This window comes from Bos grunniens, chromosome X, assembly GCF_055505025.1.
Source record: "Bos grunniens cultivar Pamir isolate PY7600 chromosome X, Bosgru_T2T1.0, whole genome shotgun sequence".
NCBI classification, from domain to species: Eukaryota; Metazoa; Chordata; class Mammalia; order Artiodactyla; family Bovidae; genus Bos; species Bos grunniens.
This window is the reverse complement of record NC_141194.1, coordinates 96,814,219-96,837,336: the sequence shown is the minus strand read 5'-3', so window position 1 is coordinate 96,837,336 and position 23,118 is coordinate 96,814,219. Positions and strand designations below refer to the sequence as shown.

The 23,118-nt window shown below is 37.3% G+C and overlaps 1 protein-coding gene across 4 annotated transcripts in view; it reads left to right on the top strand.

The window, feature by feature from the left end:
• Positions 1-23,118, top strand: part of DIAPH2 (diaphanous related formin 2) — a 1,061,378-nt gene that overhangs the window by 1,032,522 nt on the left and 5,738 nt on the right. For all 4 annotated transcript variants that reach the window (XM_086388307.1, XM_086388306.1, XM_086388305.1 and 1 more), the window contains one exon: positions 15,213-15,269. In XM_086388307.1, coding sequence (XP_086244433.1) covers positions 15,213-15,269 — 57 coding nt within the window. The remainder of the gene's footprint in view (positions 1-15,212; positions 15,270-23,118) is intronic.

Genomic DNA, 23,118 nt, shown 5'->3' with positions numbered 1-23,118 from the left:
ATGGTAATATTGTACAGTCCAAACTAATACTCATGAACTAAAAAGAAATCTCATTACTGGAATGTGAGATTTTGAAGGCAGGCATGGCAGCTCTTCTCCACACCTCAGGTCCTGCATACAGTTGGTGCTCAGAAGTATTTATGGAATGAATGATATCTACTTATTAAGATGTCTCAAATTAAAGTAAGACCTTTCACTTAAGGAGATGTTGGTGAAATGAATTTAAGTAAGGGTGTTTGACAATTTTTGACCCTTTTGATGGCCTCTTTATTGAAAAGACATTTTGTAAAGATTTTACAAAAAATATCAACAAAATATGCACTTATCACTTCTGGTAATATAATGGACTCTCCTGGAGAAAGTAAAGAGATATTCCCTGTTGAGCAAATTGCACTTTTCCACCAAATAACCCAACTCTGTGTAAACTAGAGACAAGGAAGCCCACATACCAGCCCAAAGTCCTTTCCTGTCCCTTGGACAGAAGTTCACATTGTCAGAGACTTCTGAAACTTTTAGCAGCTACTGAAGCCAAGGTATCGTGACTGGTATTTCTACCTTAAAAGAAGCCATCTACTAAGTAGCAGTACTTCTATGAAGAATACAAGCCCTTTGTAAACCTAATAGAGACCTGGTTGAATGTGCCCTCATAAGTATTACCTAAAATTTTACAAAACACAAAACACATGGTTTTATTTGGGAGGAAGGGGAGGAAATAGTGGACTTTGTGAGAAGACCACATATCTTTACAAACAAATATATACACATACCAAATTATGCTTTTTGGCACATTGGAGGAAGTGATGTTTGCAAGGAGAAACAGTATTTGCTCCTAGAATAAATGACCTGATTCATTAAAAAAAAAACATCCAAAATTACAGTATTTTTAAATTTTGTTTCTTCACTGACAAAATGATGAAGAGTATTCTCCCTAGTACTACATTACAGATGTGGGTGTTGTATTTAGAGGAAGTTAACTAAAAAGACTGATTTCATAAACCACAAGAGATACCATACTTTTATTTTAATTGGCATGAACTTTGCATTCAGCGAAATGCACAAATCTTAAGTGGACAAGTCAATGATTCTTGATAAATTTATACATTCCTGTAACTACCACTACAATCAAGAGAGAGAACATTTCCATCATCTCAAAATGTGCTCTTGTGCCTCCTTCTAGTCATACTTCTATCCCACTTTGAAAATTGTTGTTTTGATTTCTATCACTATAGATTAGTTTTGTCAGTTCCGGAACTTCATAAAGTGAATCCTATAGCATGTATTCTTTTGTGTCTGGCTTCTTTTGGTCAACACAATGTGAGATTCACTAAATTGCTCTATGCATTAATCTTTTTTTTATTGCTGAGCAGTATTCCATTGTATAGCTATACCACAATTTGTTCATTCATTCACCAATGGATAGACTTTGGGTTAATTCCATATTTGGCTGTTATGAATATTGTTTTCTTGGTGATTTCTCTGAGAATTACAGTGAACAATTTATAACAATCTAGTTAAGATTACTATGAACTTGATTTCAATAAGATTTAAAAACTTTACTCCTTTATAAGTCTGTTTTCCCCTTTATTATTGTTACAAATTTCATTTTTTAACTTCTGAGCCCATCACTATAGATTTATAAAGACTATTTTAGATAGTTGTCTCTTAAATAAGAAAAAAGAGGAATAAAAAATTATTAATACAGACTTTTATATTAACCTGTGTAGTTAGAAAATCAATTCTGAATATTCATTGGAAGGACTAGTGCTGAAGCTGAAGCTCCAATATTTTGGCCACCTGATTCAAAGAGCTGACTCATTGGAAAAGTGGGAAAGATTGAGGGCAAGAAGAGAAGGGGGTGACAGAAGATGAGATGGTTGGATGGTATCACTGACTCAATGGACATGAGTTTGAGCAAACTCAAGGAGACAGTGAAGGACAGGGAAGCCTGGCATGCCGCAGTTCATGGATTCACAAAGAGTCAGACGTGACTTAGTGACTGAACAACAAGTTGGCTTTACCAGTGTTCTTTATTCCTTCATGTAGATTCAAGTTATTCTCTAGTGTCTTTTTATTTTAGATTGAATAACTCCCTTTAGTGTTTCTTTGAGGGCATGTCTACTAGCAACAAACTCTCTTGTTTTTTCTGGTTTATCTTTACAAAATAGTTTTACTGGATGAGAATGCTTGTTGACAATTGTGTTTTTTCTTTAAGCACTTTGAATATGTCATAATGCTTCATAGTGTTTGATGAGAATTCAGCTGTTAATCTCATTCAGGGACCCTTGTACCTCTTTGGCTTTGTCTTTTGACAGTTTTATTATAATGTATTTTACTGAAGATTTCATTAAATTTATCCTACTTGGAGTTCACTGACTTTTTTGGATGTGTAGATTAATGCTTTTCATCAAATTGGGAATTTTTCAGCCGTTATTTCTTCAAATATTCTTTCTGCTCCTTTCTTTCTCTCCTTCTGGACCTCCCATTATGCAATATATTTATATGTTGATATGATTGGTGTTGTCCTACAGTTGTCTTAGACTCTTTTACTTCATTGTTCTTCATTTTTTTTCTTTTGGTTCCTCAGACTAGATTACCTCAGTTGAACTCATATGTCAGGTTGTATCTGCTAGTGAGTGCCTCTAGTGAATTTTTCATTTCAATTATTGTACTATTTAACCCCAGAATTTCTATCTTTTTCCTCTTTATAATTTCTACCTTTTGACTGAGATTTTCTATTTCATGAGATATTGTTCCCACAGTTTGATTTTTTGTATGTGGTTTCCTTTAGCTTTATAAACAGATTTAAAATATGTGTGTAGAAACTCCTGTATTTCTGCTTCCTCAAGGACACATTTTGTTGATTGTCTTTTGCCCTATATTTTACCTATACTTTCTTGCTTCTCTGCAGCCTTATGATTTTTTATTGTTAAAAGTGGACATTTTGAAAATTGCAATGTGGCAACTCTGGAAATTAGATTCTCCCCCCCCTAGGGATTGTTAATGCTGCTTGTTGTAGCAGTAGTTGCTTGTTTGTCAGAGACTTTCCTGAGCTAATTTTGTGAAGTATATATTCTTTGCTGTACATAGCCATTGAAGTCTCTGTTTCAGGTTAGTGGTCAACCAGTGATTGTACAGAAATTTCTTTAAAGCCTGGAACTAAGAAAAATCTCCTGGTCTTTGCAAATGGGCGCTGTGTGTATATATATTTCTGGATATGCCCTCAACACTCAGCCAGGCAGTTTATGGCACTGCCTTATCTTTCACTTCCTGTTTGTTCAGAGCTTGAAAGTCAGAGAGAGGTGAGAGCTGAGGGCTTTCTCAGGTTCTTTATGATCATATGCACACTCCTTTGTGGATTTCTTTCTCACTTTAGTTTTGTTGGCTTTTGCTGATGAAATATTATTAGCTACAAAACCAAATTTAGTTGTCATCTTTCTTATACAGTAACCCTTTCGTAGTATAAAATTTGCCTCTTTATCTCATTATATTCCTTAGTCTAATAATAACATAGACATGCAAGCTTTCTTATGTTTATTGTTCATACCATATAACTTTTGTTATACTTTTATTTTCAACCTATCTGTGTCATAAAATCAAAACAATGCCTATAATGGCATAAGCAAGGTCACTTAAAAAAAGTGTAAATTTTTGCTTCTCAGTTGAAGAGATTAGTCTACTTACATGCAAAATAGCTTATTGATGTGGTTAGGTTTAAGTTTACTACCTTGCTTTTCAATTTGTTTTCTACTGGTCATATTTGAGTTTTTGTTTCTCTGTTCCTCCTTTCCTATCTTCTTCTGGGTTAATTAATTTTTTTAAGCTTTCCATTTAACTTCTTGTTACAGCTTTTTAACTGACTTTTTTATTATTTTTAGTGTGTGCTTTAGGAATTATAACATATATCCTTACTATTTCACAGTCTACATAGAGTTAATAATATAAAAAGATTATTTTCGATATGTTCTATGTACCTTGTTTTGGGAGCATGTGATTATGAAGAGCCTTGGGCTTGTTGTTTTATGTATTTATACTTCTTGGGGGTTCACTAAGCTTCTTAAGCTTTTTGATTAGTATGATGCATTAATGCTTTTTGCCAGATTTGGAATATTTTCAGGATTATGTCTTCAAATGATTTTTTACTCCATTCTCTCTCTCCTCTCCTCTGGGAATCCAAATACATGTATGTTATATGCTGCAGTCTTATTTGCTTGAGGTATTAGATCAGGAATAGGCAAACTGTTGCCTCCTGGACAAATCTGGCCTGTTTTCTCAGGGCTCTCTACCTACAAATGGGAACTAAGAATGGTTTTTACATTTGTAAAAGTTTATATAAAATAAAAAGGAAAACAAAGAAGAATATGCAATAGAGGGAGTATTGTCAAGTCTTATTTATTTACTATCTAGCCCTTTACACAAAAACAGTCCTGTCTCCTGTGTTAGGGAATGGAGTTTGTGGTTGTTAGAGTGATCAGAATTTGAGGGGGAAGTCCTGGAAAGGAGGAAACCATACATGGATGGAGCTTGCAAATCTGCTTATCAATTCCCTTCTACCTCTATGATGCTCAGGCTGGGAATTGGTCTCAGAGGAAAAGATGTATGAAGGTGGTCCTCAAACACTGTGATTTCCTTTCTTCAAAGGTCAAAGAGCCTTACAATTTCTGAAGGCTTTGTTTACTCTTCTGTTCTTTCAAATAGCAGTTATTTTTATGTTTTTTTTTAATCAGAATTTATGAGTGTTATCTGTGGGAATTTTAGTTGATATAAGTCACTCTTCCATCACTAGAACTTGCCAGACTCATTTTAATAGAATATGAATTATAATACAATGATGATCAAAAGGGAAAATTGATGGACATTAATACTCAGTTTATTTACCTAGGTGTTTTATTATAGAGTTTTGGGCTCCTTGTCACCTTACCAAAAGGAGCATCTTCTAATTTGCACAAAGATTTATGTAAGAAAATGATTAAATTCATCAGGATAAGACTATGCCCGAAATATTCATATTTAATAATTCTACCTCCAAGTCATAGAATCAGAAAATTGTAATGGACCTTAGAGGATATACCCAATATAGAAACCTCCCTCACAACGTCCCAGATTGGGACTGGTTAAACTCCAAGTAAAAGCATTATATTTTTCATATTTTCTAGAATATATCAATGCCTTTTGATTTCAAATACTTCTTTCATCCACATCATGAGGTGGCTTATGTAATTTATGCTCTAGATTTGATAACTTCTGTCTTATGTATCAAAGTCAGTCTTTTCCCACTTCTGTTGCAATTGGGTTAATTCTCATCCATGGATTATCATTCAGTTCAGTCACTCGGTCATGTCCAACTCTTTGTGGCCCCATGTACTGCAGCATGCCAGGATTCCTTGTCCATTACCAACTTCCGGAGCTTACTCAAACTCATGTCCATCAAGTCAGTGATGCCATCCAACCATCTCATCCTGTGTCGTCCCCTTATCCTCCTGCCTTCAATCTTTCCCAGCATCAGGGTCTTTTCCAATGAGTCAGTTTTTTGCATCAGGTGCCCAGTATTGGGCATCAGTATTGATTATGTAGTATGGATTATGGAGTCAGCTTTAAAAATGTGAATTGCATCTAGAAATTTATGGACATGTTTGAAGGTTGCTCTAAGTTCTTAGTTAAATCCCTTCAGTTAATCTTTAGACTGAGGAATCAACTCACACTGGATAACCAGGGAAGGCAACTATTTTTCAGATGTAACTTTCTCCAGTTTAATAGCCAGCTGAAGCACTTGTGACATGTAGGAAGCCAGATAATGTTGTTGCTTCATCGCTAAGTCATGTCTGACTCTTTTGTGACCCCATAGACTATAGCTCACTAGGCCCCTCTGTTTATGGGATTTGCCAGGCAAGAATACTGGAGTGGGTTGTCATTTCTGGGAAGCCAGAGATATGCACTTATAAAAACATTCTACAATAAACAAACCAATTAAGGTGTGGCAAACACACTCTTCACAGATGTTTGCAAGATAGCTCTGATCTTCCTTTTCAATCAACTAAGTTTTTAATACAAAAGAGATTCAAATTAAAATAAATATTTCCAACATGAATTGATCTTTTCAATGGAAATCTTTTGAGCACTTGACAAGATGCTGGCTATGAACTTTGTGTATCTTGTGTTTCTATCTACCTATTGCTACCCATATAATTTAATAGGGGGAAATTGCCATCAAGTAATAATGTGTGGTCATAATTTCATGTACAGCTTCATGCTGTTGCTCTGGTATTATAATTTTACAGACAAATAAAAACTACATCTTAATATTTGTTCTCTAATTTCACTGCAAGATATAAGGAAGTCGTTAGTCATACAAAGATTTACAACTTGAAAATATAGTTTCCAGCTAAGGCAATTTATCACCCACAAGAAATCTAGGGAAGAATGCAAGCTATTTTCGTCTGTGTTAATTACCATGCTATCTTACTTTCATTTTCCATTTATGTATTTGAAAGATTTGCTTGCCCACAATCTCACTCTATTTTCTGTATCTACAAGTGAAATATCTCTGGGATATTCAGGCTCTATATTCCTCAAGTGAGAAAAGATAAGAGAGTCTTTGGTTAAAAATAAAACACCTAACCCATATTTTGGGGGTGGGGGAGATAGAATTCAGTCATAGATCTTAGATGTAAAGCATCCTAAATGTACTATTCTAGGTTGCACACCAGGGAAACTTTTATGCTTCTTAAGTTTCTCTTCTTTCCAAAGGTGTGTGTGTGAGAGAGAGAGAGACAAAGACAGAGAGACAGAGAGAGAACACTAGCAAGAGAGGTTTTTGTGTCCTGCTAAAGAGTCGGACACAACTTAGCAACTAAACAACAAAATACCATATTTTAGGTATGAATGTTAAAATGATAAACATCTCTTATAAATTATATTTCTAATGTGAGAGGAAATCATGTTTACTTGAACTTATTGCCAGTAAGAAAGTATGTGTATGTGCATGTAAGTGTGTGTGTCAGGGACAGATCAAATGGGTATTTGAACCATTTCTTATATCTGCACTGTATGAAAAAGCATCATGTGATGCTTTGCAAATGAAAGAGAAAATAAACACCCCTATTCTTCAATAATCAAAACCCTCCTCATAGTACTACTTCAACAAACATTTGTTTGCATGTAACAGTGGGAAGTAGGGGAAGGGAACAGATTCCAGATCCTAAAGTGAAGTGAAAGTCTCTCAGTCTTGTTTGATTCTTTTTGACCCCATGGACTGTCCATGGAATTCTCCAGGCCAGAATACTGGAGTGTGTAGCCTTTCCCTTCTCCAGGGGATCTTCCCAACCCAGGGATTGAACCTAGATCTCCCACATTGCAGGTGGATTCTTTACCAGCTGAGCCACAAGGGAAGACCAAGAACACTGGAGTGGGTAGCCTATCTCTTCTCCAGGGGATCTTCCTGACCCAGGAATCAAACCGGGGTCTCCTGCATTGCAGGTGGATTATTTACCAACTGAGCTATCAGGGAAGCCCCAGATCCCAAAGGCCACCACCAAAAGCAATAACAATATTTTTAGTCAGTTCAGTCGCTCAGTTGTGTCTGACTTTTTGCGACCCCATGGACTGCAGCACACCAGGCTTCCCTGTCCATCACCAACTCCCAGAGCTTGTTCAAACTCATGTCTATTGAGTTGGTGATGCTATCCAACCATCTCATCCTCTGTTGGATGGCATTATTGGATGGAAAAATTATTTTAACAACTACCAAAATACTGCATCTTCTAAAATTTTTTCTTAATGCTCATTTTCACATTGACTTCGTTCCATTGTTAGAACTTTATACAATTATTCTCACCATTTGCTTTGTGAATGAAGTTCATGAAGCAGCAATGAAGACACTCTTCTTGGGGTTCAGTGGAACTATTGATCCCAACTATTATAATATTGGAGATTGTTTCCAGTTGTACATACAACCCTCCTCTGACACACATACATACTCAAGGAATTAGAAAGAGAAGGATGATGTATGAGAATGGTGTCTTTTACTACCAAGCTTCCCTAACTTTATAGAAACAGCTACTTCCTAGGCAGCTCCTGTAAGATTTGGGGCCCAGAGATCAACCAAACAGGCTAATTATTGGTTGCTTATGTGCTGATTCAAAGTTCTACTAATTCTAAAAGGAATATACAGAGAATTGCCAATTAACGTCAAAACTTCGTTAAATGCATTATTAATGGTGACTAAACCTTCTATGCTTGTAAGAATGCTCCCCAAATATTAGTCACTGTTGACTGAGAAAAAATGCACAACCTAAAATTTGAGAATTGTGTTTTATCTGGCAAACTTTCTAAGGACTTAAGCCTTGGAGACAGCCTCTCAAACAGCTCCCATTTCTATGTATGGGAAGATACAAGAGTCTGCACTCACTGAAATCAACCCTTTCATATGCACTTTATCTAGGGCCAGTCCCTGCTTTTCTCTATTCTGAATCCCCTCTGGGTACACAGTTAGGGGTGACTATAGACAATAGCATGGGAAAGACTGGAGATGTTTTCAAGAAAATTAGAGATACCAAGGGAACATTTCATGCAAAGATGGGCACAGTAAAGGAGAGAAATGGTATGGACCTAGCAGAAGCATATTAAGAAGAGGTGGCAGGAATACACAGAAGAACTATACAAAAAAGATCTTCATGACCCAGATAACCACAATGGTATGATCACTCATGTAGAGCCAGACATCCTGGAATGTGAAGTCAAGTGGGCCTTAGGAAACATCACTACGAACAAAGCTAGTGGAAGTGATAGAATTCCAGTTGAGCTCTTTTAACTTCTAAAAGATGATGCTGTGCAACTGCTGCACTCAATAGGCCAGCAAATTTGGAAAACTCAGCAGTGGCCACAGGACTGGAAAAGATCAGTTTTCATTCCAATCCCAATGACAGGCAATGCCAAAGAATGTTCCAACTACCGCACAATTGCACTCATCTCACACGCTAGCAAAGTAATTCTTAAAATACTCCAAGCCAGGCTTCAGCAATACACGAACCGTGAACTTCCAGATGTTCAAGCTTGTTTTAGAAAATGCAGAGGAATCAAAGATCAAATTTCCAACATCCGTTGGATCATCAAAAAAGTAAGAGAGTTCCAGAAAAACATCTTCTTCTGCTTTTTTACTATGCCAAAGCTTTTTATTGTGTGGATCACAACAAACTGTGGAAAATTCTGAAAGAGATGGAAATACCAGACCACCTGACCTGCCTCTTGAGAAACCTGTATGCAGGTCAAGAAGCAACAGTTAGAACTCGACATGGAATAACAGACTGGTTACAAATCGGGAAAGGAGTACGTCAAGGCTGTATATTGTCACCCTGCTTATTTAACTGTAATGCACAGTACATCATGTGAAATGCCAGGCTGGATGAAGCACAAGCTGGAATCAAGATTGCCAGGAGAAATAGCAATAACTTCAGATACGCAGATGACACTACCCTTATGGGAGAAATTGAAGAACTAAAGAGCCTATTCATGAAAGTGAAAGGAGAGTGAAAAAGTTGTTTTAAAACTTAACATTCAGAAAACTAAGATCATGGCATCCAGTCCCATCACTTTATGGCAAATAGGTGGGGAAACAATGGAAACAGTGACAGACTTTATTTTTGGGGGTTCCAAAATCACTGCAGGTGGTGACTGCAGCCATGAAATTAAAAGTCACTTACTCCTTGGAAGGAAAGTTATGACCAACCTAGATAGCATATTGAAAAGCAGAGACATTACTTTTCCAACATAAGTTCATCTAGTCAAAGCTATGGTTTTTCCAGTAGTCATGTATGGATGTGAGAGTTGGACTATAAAGAAAGCTGAGTGCCAAAAAATTGATGCTTTTGAACTGTGGTGTTGTAGAAGCCCCTTGAGAGTCCCTTGGACTGCAAGGAGATCCAACCAGTCCATCCTAAAGGAAATCAGTTCTGAATATTCATTGGAAGGACTGATGCTGAAGCTGAAACTCAAATATTTTGTTCACCTGATAAGAAAAGCTGACTCATTGGAAAGGTACCTGAGGCTGGGAAAGATTGAAGGCAGGAGGAGAAGGGGACAAGAGAGGATGAGATGGTTGGATGGCATTACCGACTCAATGGACATGAGTTTGAGTAAACTCTGGTAGTTGGTGATGTACAGGGAGGCCTGGAGTGCTGCAGTCCATGGAATCACAAATAGTTGGATGGGATGGAGCGTCTGAACTGAACTGATAATGGCTGAGGTCTTCATGGCCATAGCATTCTTTGTTTACAGATCTGACAGGTGACATTCTTCATCCACAGTGCCTCCTCTTGGTCATGGATTTGCTTAATGTTTATGAGGCATTTTTTACATTCTTTATCCACATCACCCAGAAAATCACCAGTTGTTGAACATTATCCACATGTTCTAGTCTCTACATACCATGTTGAGCATAAGCTGAACACTCTAGCCTGCCTAAGGAAAGACTACCCTTTTCCCCATCCATGTGCATACATAAGAACCAGGTCACACATGGCAGGAAATAAGAGAGACTAGACATCTATTTACTTCTTGGTTGAAAAGGAGAAGGGTTTCCTTTGCTTGAGGTCTAAAATATTTAGCTAGGATGAAGGCTTACTTAATAAAAAAGAATGTTGATTTATGCCATTTTAATGATAGTCTTCAGCTTAATAGCCTTCTGATATGAGCCATTCACAGATTGGTTGGCGTTTAAAATTGATGAAGATGAACAGTAAATAGACCTTAATATTATTTATTCCAGGGTGTGGATAAAACTAAGTGTTTTGGGGACATAATACGCAAGCAATTTAGTGGATCTCACAGCATTATTAACATAAAAAGCCTTCAGTGACTGATTTCTCACTCAAATACACACTGCATTTCACCACAGGCACTGAGAAATCTGCTACGTTTTACAGACCAGGCAGACATCAGAACAGCAGCAATAAGATTTTTTTTTTTTTTTCTATTTGGGTTGCCTTTGTGTGTCTCTCAACTGTCATAAGAATTTACCCCCTATTGCCGGAGAAGGCAATGGCACCCCACTCCAGTACTCTTGCCTGGAAAATCCCAGGGACGGAGGAGCCTGGTAGGCTGCAGTCCATGGGGCCGCTAAGAGTCGGACACAACTGAAGTGACTTAGCAGCAGTAGCATCTGTTTTCATTATCTATAGATTTCTTTTTTGGCCTTCTCACCCAAAATAGTTAATAAAATATTTTTACAGTTCAATAATGCTAGATAATTTTTGTTTAAAGAAAGTGTAACAGTCACCCGATGTAAAAAGAAACTCTCCCGTTTTTAAAGGATTTAGTGAATGTTTTTAAGATACCTAAGTAATTTAATTTATATAGCTTTCATCCAGGTATCCAATGTTAGAATTCATCCTAAGAAAATAACCATGGTTATATACAAAATACATCCACAAAGTGCTCATCTCAGTGTTATTTTCATTGTCACAAGGTTTAAAACAAGCTGAATGCATTGATATTAAATAAATAAAGGTATAAACACCTGAGAGAATACTATTGCATGCATAAACATATACACACTTATATGATTTCACAAGGGTTCCCTTAAGTGGAAGAATTTTGAGTGATTTGTTTTATTTAAAAATTTCCCTCAAATAACAATGATTGTGATTTACTTAGCCCAAAGGGGTTTCCCTGGTCGCTCAGATGGTAAAGAATTCTCCTGCAATCCAGGAGATCTGGGTTCGATTCTTGGGGCAGGAAGATCCCCTGGAGAAGGCAATGGCTACCCACTCCAGTATTCTTGCCTGGAGAGTTCCATGGACAGAGGAGCTTGGTGGGCTATGGTCGATGGGGTTGCAAAGAATCGGACATGACTGAGCAACTATCACTTCTTAGCTCAAAAATATACAGACCAACAATTTGGGCTGTTTTCATATGGGGACTTCTGCAGATCTGGATCAGGCTCAGCAAATCTTTGCTGTGGCCCATGCATGTGTCTGTAATTGGCTGATGGATTGGTCGGTGACTGGCTAGCTGTCTGGTGGCTGATTCACTATCTGCTGATATGTGGTTTGTATCCTTCAGTAAACTAACCCAAGCTCATTCACATCCTGGTAATGTTCCAGGCTTAGCAAATCCACAAGTACCAATGCACAAGTGCTTTTCAAGTTACTGCTGCTGTTGTTTTTTTTCCTTTAAATATTTTAATTTGTGATTTAAAAAACTTTAAATTTATGATATTAACTATTTTTATGCATACAGTTCATTAGTATCAACTAAATTCACAGATCTCTAGAACTTTACCGTTCTGCAAAATTAAACCTCTATATCCATTGAACAGCAACTCCCCATTTTCCATTCCTCCCAGCCCCTGGTAATCATCTTTTTTTGTTTCCATGAGTTTGACTACTTTATATATCTCATGTAAGTGAAATCATACAGTATTTGTCCTTTTGTCAGTGAATTATCAATATTTCACTTAGTAATGTTCTCAGTTTCATCCATGTTGTAGTATGGGACAGGATTTCCTTTTTTAAGGCCAATATTTGTGTGTATATACCATATTTTCTTTATTTGTTCATACATTGATGAACGTTTAGGTTGCTTCTGCCTCTTGACTATTGTCAATAATGCTGCAATGAACATGTGTGTGCAAAAATCTCTTTGAGATCCTGCTTTCAGTTCTTTTGGATACATAGCAAGAAACGGCACTGCTGCATTCCATTTTTAATTTTTGAGGAAACTTCATGCTATTTTTCATGGCACTGTTTCATTTCACATACCAATATCACACAAGGTTTCTAATCTCTGCACATCCTCACCAACACTTATTATTTCCTGTTTTGTTTTTTTTTACAGTGGTTATCCTAATAGAGGTGATGTCTCATTACAGTTTTGATTTATATTTTCCTGATGATCAGTGATGTTGAGCATCTTCATATACTTGTTGGCCATTTCTCTACCTTCTTTGGAGAACTCTCTCATCAAAGACTTTGCTTCTGTTTTTCTCTTTGTGGTTTTCCATATATTTAATTTTTTGCAGTAAGCACTTAACTTTTATACTGAAGGTGATATTGGGGATAATAATAATCATTTTTAAAAATGTGCCAAGCAAGTTATTGCAATAAGTAGAGCCAATCTCGACTGGCTAATTGAGGTAATCTGTGGATGGGGCAACTGTCCTTGTTTAGGGTTAAACACTTGAAGAACACTTAAAGAGGCAACTTTATTCCAAACCAAGGCCCCTCTATCTTTTGTGGCTCAATTAGCTCGGGTGACATGAAGCAGGGCAGGCAGAGGATTAAGCAAGTCAAGCTGAACTGGCAATGCGGCCATGAAACAGTAACAGCCTGTGCCTAGTACCCAAGTGGGATGCTTGGTAATCTTGCATACAAAATCTTGGTCTATATACTGCAAATGATTGCTCTTTTAGGGATTTTGATATTTAGAAGGGAACTTTATTATGTAATTAAGGTTTATGGCTTTTATCTAGGCAATTCAGAAGGGGTAACTAGCTAAATCATCAATAATTTTGTAATCTGGGTTTCAAGAAATGCTCCATAAGCATTTTAGGGGCCAACTTTGTATAAAATAAAGATAAGCAAAGAAAAGCTCATAATAAAGTTTTAACTTTAAAATTCCAGTCAAACATTTACAGTTTGAGTTAAATGATGGGTGTCAATGAGGTGGACTTCCCAAAGGTCTGGACTGGTGACAGCACTAGCAAAATTTGCTGGATGTAATTATTACCCTGAAAGGAAATAATGAGGAATGATGGCATTTGAGCCTCCTAACTGGGAATGCAAGGTATGATTATTTTCTTGGCCAACATGATAACAGAGTGATCTAAGCAGGTGTACACATTTATTCTGCAGAAGTAAATGCAAACTGGACATCTAAGGTGATTCTAGGGAAGAGATACTGGGTTCAATGAGCCAATCCATATATATGAATAGCTCTATTCCTGCTTCTGAACTCCTTCTTTACTGAAGTCCTAGAGAGCATGCATATCTAAGACCCACACTATGTCTTATTATACTACAAATCTTTTCCTGTAATGTCCTGCCTCTCACCCTCAGTATCATCTAATTTTCAGTACCTCTTTCTTTGCATTATTGTTCCATTTCTGTTGTCTTTCATGTTCTAATACCTGACTGAAACTACAGCTTGGACCACTATGTTGTCTCACTGTGTACCTCCTCAGCATTTCACTGTGGTTTTCTTTTTTGCCCTGATAAGCAGCATTTTATGATGAGCTTATTATTTTACAGCTGAAATTTTTGATCTCATTTTCCATCATTCACTGACATTTTGACTATATCATGTCTTTGCTCTTATGTTTTAGATCAGCATCCTTGATTTGTTATTATAGTGTCCATCTACCTACAGCATTGATATTTCCCATCTCTTCTTCCTCCTGACTTATTTCCTCTGGGATAAGTCCATCTAAATATCCAGTCTTGTCTCTTGCTTTCTGTACCACAATGCTCCCTGCCTCCAAAGATCAGTGTCCTATTTCCTTTCTTGAAAGATTAGCTTTCCTTTTTTTTTTTTCTAGCCACAGAGCCTTGCTCCACATTATTATATGATTCACCCTCGTCCTTACTCAGCCTCCCATTTCTAGTCACTGGTTATGGATTAGAGTATTCTACTAGTTTCTGATGATTTTTTAGCCTTCCTCTCCCTTCTTCAGTTTAGATAAAGCAAAATACTCTCTAAGGATATTTTCTTTTTGTTCCAAAGTAAGAATGAACAAACATTCAATAATCTCTCACTCTATAACTGTTCTCCACTTCCCCCACTCCCATCCTCCCAATTCAGGTCTCTCTTTCCCTCTGGTGAGTTCAATCTGTCATATGTTTATTTAGCACATTTTCATATTCAAAGCATTCAAGAAGCTAATTAACCCTTGAAGTACCCTTCTGGGATGTGCATCCAGGCTACAGAGGTAGTTGACATTAAGGCTGGGGGCAAAGCCCAAGAGTTTCTGTTTTCCAAATCACTGTCCCAAGTATGTTTTCTTTCACTCTGGTTCTCTACAGTTGAAGTGGATACCATCATGAAAAAATTACTTAGATTTAATTTACAAGGAAGCTGCCAGAAATTGTGTGACCTTCCTGACACCCCAGATTTCTCTAATCAAACCCACGTTAATCCTCTGTGTGCTGCTTGGGAGCAGCTGGGAATCAAACCACAAAACAAGACTAATGCATATAATATGTTTTTCTTTCTCTTTCATGCAGAAAGACAGAAATATTCACCCAAATCTGTCATCACAGCAAGTCACTTCCAAGAATATGGTAAGGAGATCATGTATGGGGTTGGGGAGTGAATGTATAAGTCTGGAAAGAGGTAGGAATATAAGAAAAAGAGGACTACATCAGGGCATAGTTTTGTATTGCTGTGGTCAACCATGTTATTACAAAGACACAATGGGATAGGAGAAAGAGCTCCCTTATCCTCAACTCATACCAAGGTCCCTTTTTAAAAAATATACTGTTTTCAGCTATATGGCTTATATGCTATATGAGGCCATTTGGGATTTATTATTTGGCTTTTAAGGAGCAAAATGAGTTATTGTTTGCCAAATCACTTTTATCTGGCTATTATTATGATGTGAACAGGAAGTAAGGCAGGGCTTTTGTATAATGAGGAAAAATTACTAGCAATTAAATGACTTTCTCCTTTCTTCAGTTCAAATGCAAAAGGTAATTGTTTAACCATTACATCTAAATTATGGAGGCCATTGGTGATCATTAATAAATAAAACTGTAAGTGTAACTGCATACTGAGGAGGCCGGCTCAGTCAACACTTCCTTGATGAAGTAAAAACCTCAACAATCTTTAACATATTGAATTCTCTTTAGTTCCTATTGCTTTGTCCTGCAATAGTGAACATTGCTGTTCAATCTTAGGTGAAATACAGTAATGGTTCTAAGAAAAGCTTTGTAACATCCCCTGTTCATAAACACTATTTGTAGAAGACTAGACTATTTCCTTTTGAGAGATAAAGGACATATTACAGTCCTTATTGAAAGATGCAGGAAATTTACCACAGCGATTTTGGGGGCAATTGTTTTAAACTAACTTAGGTCAAATAGTCAACCCAATATATAAAAAATATGGATTTTTCTTCCTATTAGGCATCAAGTGGTATGGTGGCTCAGTGGTAAAGAATCCGCCTTCTAGTACAGGAGCCATGAGCTCAGTCCCTGGGTTGGGAAGTTCCCCTGGAGAAGGAAGTAGTATTCTTGCCTGGAAAATTCCATGGACAGAATAACCTGGCAGGCTACAGTCCATGGGGTTGCAAAGAGTTGGACATGACTGAGCATGAGCATGAGTGAGTGAGTATATATAACAAATACCCTGGTCTTATACCACCATCCCCGGGGGTCATTTCATATTAATAATTAGTATAAGAGGAACAACAACTACAACTAACACTCAGGTGCTTAAGTGCCAAGAAAGTAAGTATCAAGGCTAATTTTATACTTGGCACATGCTATCTCATTTAACATTCATTTACCTACACTTGCAGATTTGGTAACTAAGGCTGAAGAATGACATGCCTTGGCAAAAATTATTTAGTTAATAAATGGTGGAGCTAGAAAGTAACATCAGAGAGCTTGTTCTCAACAATTTATTTAGTCTGTTTGGGCTTCTGTAACAAAATACCACAGACTGGGTAGCTTATAAACGTCAGAAATTTTTTCGTTATATTTCTAGAGGCTGGGAAGCCCAAGATCAAGGCACTGCCAGATATGGGCCTGGTGAGGGCTTGCTTTCTGGTTCATAGATAGCACCTTTTCTGTGTCTTCACATGGTGGAAGGGCCAGGGGAGCTCTCTGGGGTCTCTGGGACAATAATCTCATGTCCTTATAAAAGATCATGAGACCCTCATGACTTAACCATCTGTCAAAAGCCTCACATCCTAATGCTATTCCCCTCAGGGGCTCTGGTTTCAGTATATGAATTTTGAGTGGACACATTCAGATCATGGCAACTATTATACTACATCACCTCATCCCAGGTTTAGGAATGGGAAAAGATCCAGAGTTTTGTTGTAAAACTTTACTTGCTAGTAAAACTTTCTGTAAAGCATGTAATTTAATGATTTTCTTTTTAGGACACACAAAAATGTCCCCAAGTAAAACAAACACATAGAACAACAACATGAAAAATATAATAACAAAATACCACCATTTCAAATTGCCATGAATTTCAAATATTTCCTTCTCATGGTTCAAAGCTTCATATCCACCTGGTAATGATGATTGGAAAACAAATGCAGCTTAAGAAATGTTACCCAAAGTATTTCCTTGTTAGGAGAATTCTATTTATAAATTCAAGAAAATAGCAGTGATTTATTTATGGTTCAGTATTTACCTAAGTGAGATGAGTGTGTACTATCTATCTCCTGTCCCCCTGGGGAGAGCTATAGAAATTTCACTATCAATGCAAAACAAAGCAAATCGATGTCTGGCACCAATTAACGAAGCAATGACAGCTTTCACTGAATTCCACATTCCTGGAGCATAGAGGTTCCAAGGCTGTTCTCTCATTTCCTCCACCCCTTTTCATTTCCATAAAGGTAGCATTAATTAAAATTAATTTAAAAGGTAGCATTTTTATTTTACTCAACAAAGCTCTTTGTGGTGTGTGTGTATATTAAATGCATAAATGAATTATTAAGAAAGTAAGGAACATGCAGAAGAGGCAAACAGAAACAGAAACCGAAACCTAGAGAAGTGAGCTTGCTTTTGCTTGGAGGCATTCACAAAACCATGAATTTGAGCTTTCAGCTTTTTTACAACTTTCTGAGGTGTGGGGGACTACAGATAAAGACCAGAGTCAAGCAGGCGGGACCTCTACTATAAGATGCCTATTCTTATATAAAACTAGGATTCCAAAAAGCTATGTTCCCAGTACAAAGGAAACTGGAAATAAAGCTACTCCTCCTCACATACTAAGAGATTCTAAAGAAAATTGCCTGTCTCAAAATTTGGTGTTGGATGGTGGGGCAAAAATCTCCCCTGAAAATTAAGTTGAAAGTGGCCTTTTGAAAGAAAGAAGGAAGGAAAGAAAGAGGTCTTTTGTTGGTAGTGATTCCATGCAGGTTTTAGTGGGTCAATTGGTTATTCATATGGAAAAGATAAGTTTGGATTCTGTGGCCAATTATAAAGTTTGTGTTAGTCGCTCAGTCATGTCTGACTCTTTGCAACCCTATGGACTGTAGTCTTCCAGGCCCCTCTGTCCACGGGACTTCCCAGGCAAGAATACTAGAGTGGGTAGCCATTCCCTTCTTCAGGGGATCTTCCTGACCCAGGGATCAAATATGGGTCTCCTGCATTGCAGACAGATTCTTTACCATCTGAGCTGCCAGGGAAGTCCCATAATAAATTATCTCAAATTCTTTGAAATTCCCTTCATCGAGAAGTAAAGTCTATTTCTCCTTCCACTGAAGTTAAGTGACCTATATGACTTGTCTGAATAACAGAATATAACAGAAGAAGATGTGCTACTTTCTAGACTTGGGCCATTTAAAAATGGCAGTCTCCACTTACTGCCTCTTGGAACTCTTGCCCTGGGGGAAGGTAGACTGCTCATAAAAAAAGTTTGACTACTCTGAGACTGTTATTCTGTGAAGAAGCCCAAGCCAGCCACCTAGAGAGGGCATATGTGGGTGAAACATTGATAATATGGGCAGATTCAACCCAAACTCTGTGGACCAAAATATTTTGGGGGGCCATACTGCATGGCATGCGAGATCTTAAATTACCCAACCAGGGATTGAACCCATGCTCCCTGCAGTGGAAATGTGGAGTCTTAACCACTGGACCACCCCTAGCCAAAGTATTTTGAAATGGAATTTGTGATGCTGATCTATTCCTTCATTTAAGAGTGCTTTCTCATCCTGCAATGCAGCCATCCAGTCATAACAGTCAAGCATGAGAAATAGAACATCCTTTAATGGGAAAAGCTGTAAGCTGGGTTTGTGATTAGTGCATGGGTACCAGAACCTTAGGCAGGCATATATAGATGAAAAATTAAATGTATGTTCTAAAAAGTGTAACAAATATTAAATTGCGACTTATTTAGACCTAGAAGTTCCCACTGTACGGCTACTGATTGCATTTCCAAACTGAACTCACAGCCTACATTCCTTCACCTTTTTCAGCCTAACCTGCATTTTCAACCTCAGGCCCATGATGTTTCGTCAGAGTACCCTTTTCTTTACTATTAGTTCCTAACAGATTGCTGAGAAACAGACACAGAACCACCAAGCAGGCACCAATCTCAACAGTCAATGATAGATTGAGCAGGGAGGCATAAAGAACCCAAAGAATGATTTCTGAGTTGCAAATTTTCCATGAAAGCGGAAAAAATGACTGGCTTCCTCTGAAATATTTGCATTGAAAGAAATGATAAATGAAGCATAGATTCCATCATTCATAGTTTTAAGTGAAATTTGTTTATACTACTGCTTAGGATTTATTTAACCCCCTTTAAGTAGTGCTAGCTGAATACCCCTCAGAATCCATCAATAAAAAGGGAGGTCACTGTTACCTAACCCATCTCAGAAGTAGAGAAACTTAGAGTCCTATAGCTAGACTTCTCCATTATCATATCATATCACAGTGATAATGTGACCTTGGAGGGAAGGTGGTGATGTCCTTCTATATGTTTGTATTTCGGCTTCACCATTTACCTAAGATAAACTTTCATAGTTTTTGTCCCAAATTTCCCTTACCGCGATATGAAACAAGCTGGCTTGCAAATGAGAATTCATCTCTGCATCTCACTGTGGGTCCGTGAGCATTCCCAAAACACATGGCCCGAGATAGAAAAGAAGAATTTGTAAAAATGACGTTTTTAAAATGCTTTGATTAGTAATGAATAAACCCTAAGAGTAAAGTCTAGATGTCCAGTTTCTAGACAGGAAGTTGGGATGGTGATAGAAGGGAGGGTAAATAACACCATGGAATGAGGAGCTCTTAGCAAGACAAACTCTGGTGGCAGCAGGTACCTGAAATTCTACTCTGAGCCACTCTGAGTGCAGTACTCTGAGACTGTACTCTTGTAACCTACAGGATAGAGACTGTTGCTGTCTAGTCATCTACCTTTGAATATGACCAGAGTTATATGCAATACCGTTTTCTGCATGTAACCTTGCCACTTTAGCTCTTACTCAAAACAGCATAAATGGAATGTAAGTAAAGTGATGTCATTAGAAGGATCACTTGGAGTGAAAACTCTCTTTGAAAAAATTAAACATACTCAAATATCTGTACTTTAAATACAATTTTCATTAAATACCTTGTGACACACCAGACTATTCACAGACATGCACATCAGCTAGTAAAACTTCCACTTCCCCTCTTTCTTCTCTGACAAATTGCACCCCTTAATTTGTATGACCAGAGCCTGAGCAAGGACCGATCTGATTCTCTGAATTCCTTGAATGCACCTGGGGCAGTTCCTGTGGGTAATATGCTGATAAATACTTTTGAAGGGATAGAGATTGGCTAATAGTTTATACAGTGTTCTTCTTCTTATTTATTTTTTTTTACAATGGAAAAAAGACAAGCTTTTATTTATTTATCTTTTGAATCATTTTAAAAAAATTATTTATTTTAATTGGAGGCTAATTACTTTACAATATTGTAGTGGTTTTGCCATACATTGACATGAATCAACCATGGGTGTACATGTGTTCCACATCCTGAACCCGCCTCCCACCTCCCTCCCCATCCCATCCCTCAGGGTCATCCCAGTGCACCAGCCCTGAGCACCCTGTCTCGTGCATCAAACCTGGACTAGTAATCTGTTTCACATATGTTAATAGACACATTTCAATGCGATTCTCTCAGATCATACTACTCTCGTCTTCTCCAACAGAGTCCAAAAGCCTGTTCTATACATCTGTGTCTCTTTTGCTGTCTCACATATAGCATTATCATTACTTTCTAAATTCCATACATATGCATTAGTATACTGTATACTGTATTGGTGTTTTTCTTTCTGACTTACTTCACTCTGTATAATAGGCTCCAGTTTCATCCACCTCATTAAAACTGATTCAAATGTATTCTTTTTAATTGCTGAGTAATATTCCATTGTGTATATGTACCACAGCTTTTTCATCCATTTGTCTGCCAATGGACATCTAGCTTGCTTCCATGTCCTGGCTGTTATAAACAGTGCTGTGATGAACATTGGGGTACACGTGTTTCTTTCAATTCTGGTTTCCTCGGTGTGTATGCCCAGCAGTGGGATTGCTGGGTCGTGTGGGAGTTCTATTTCCAGTTTTTTAAGGAATCTCTACACTGTTCTCCATAGTGGCTGTACTAGTTTGCATTCCCACCAACAGTATAAGAGGGTTCCCTTTTCTCTACACCCTCTCCAGCATTTACTGTTTGTAGATTTTTGGATAGCAGCCATTCTGACCAGCGTGAGATGGTACCTCAATGTGGTTTTGATTTGCATTTCTCTGATAATGAGTAATGTTGAGCATCTTTTCACGTGTTTGTTGGCCATCTGTATGTCTTCTTTGGAGAAATGTCTGTTTAGTTCTTAGGCCCATTTTTTGATTCAGTCATTCATTTTTCTGGAATTGAGCTGCAGGAGTTGCTTGTATATTTTTGAGATTAAATTCTTTATCAGTTGCTTCATCTGCTGTTATTTTCTCCCATTCTAAAGGCTGTCTTTTCACTTTGCTTATAGTTTCCTTCGTTGTGCACAAGCTTTTAAGTTTAATTAGGTTCCATTTGTTTATTTTTGCTTTTATTTCCATTACTCTTGGAGATGGGTCATAGAAGATCCTGCTGTGATTTATGTCAGAGAGTGTTTTGCCTATGTTTTCTTCAAAAAGTTTTATAGTTTCTGGTCTTACATTTAGATCTTTAATCCATTTTGAGTTTATTTTTGTGTATGGTGTTAGAAAGTGTTCTAGTTTCATTCTTTTACAAGTGGTTGACCAGTTTTCCCAGCACCATTTGTTAAAGAGATTGTCTTTTCTCCATTGTATATTCTTGCCTCCTTTCTCAAAGATAAGGTGTCCATAGGTGCATAGCTTTATCTCTGGGCTTTCTATTTTGTTCCATTGATCTACATTTCTGTCTTTTTGCCAGTACCATACTGTCTTGATGACTGTGGCTTTGTAGTAGATCCTGAAGTCAGGCAGGTTGATTCCTCCAGTTCCATTCTTCTTTCTCAAGATTGCTTTGGCTATTCGAGGTTTTTGGTATTTCCATACAAATTGTGAAATTATTTGTTCTAGTTCTGTGAAAAATACCATTGGTAGCTTGATAGGGATTGCATATAGATTGCTTTGGGTAGTATACTCATTTTCAATATATTGATTCTTCCAATCCATGAACTTGGTAAATTTCTCCATCTATTTGTGTCCTCTTTGATTTCTTCATCAGTGTTTTATAGTTTTCTATATATAGGTCTTTTGTTTCTTTAGGTAGATATATTGCTAAGTATTTTATTCTTGTCATTGCAATGGTGACTGGAATTGTTTCCTTAATTTCTCTTTCTGATTTCTCATTATTAGTGTATAGGAATGCAAGGGATTTCTGTGTGTTAATTTTATATCTTGCAACTTTACTATATTCAATGATTAGCTCTAGTAATTTTCTGGTGGAGTCTTTAGGGTTTTCTATGTAGAGGATCATGTCATCTGCAAACAGTGAGAGTTTTACTTCTTCTTTTCCAATCTGGATTCCTTTTATTTCTTTTCCTGCTCTGATTGCTGTGGCCAAAACTTCCAAAGCTATGTTGAACAGTAGTGGTGAGAGTCTGCACCCTTGTCGTATTCCTGACTTTAGGGGAAATGCTTTCAATTTTTCACCATTGAGGATAATGTTTGCTGTGGGTTTATCATACATAGCTTTTATTATGTTGAGGTATGTTCCTTCTATGCCTGCTTTCTGGAGGGTTTTTATCATAAATGGATGTTGAATTTTGTCAAAGGCTTTCTCTGCATCTATTGAGATAATCATATGTTTTTTATCTTTCAATTTGTTAATGTAGTATATTACATTGATTGCTTTGTGGATATTATAGAACCCTTGCATCCCTGGGATAAAGCCCATTTGGTCATGATGTATGATCTTTTTAATATGTTGTTGGATTCTGTTTGCT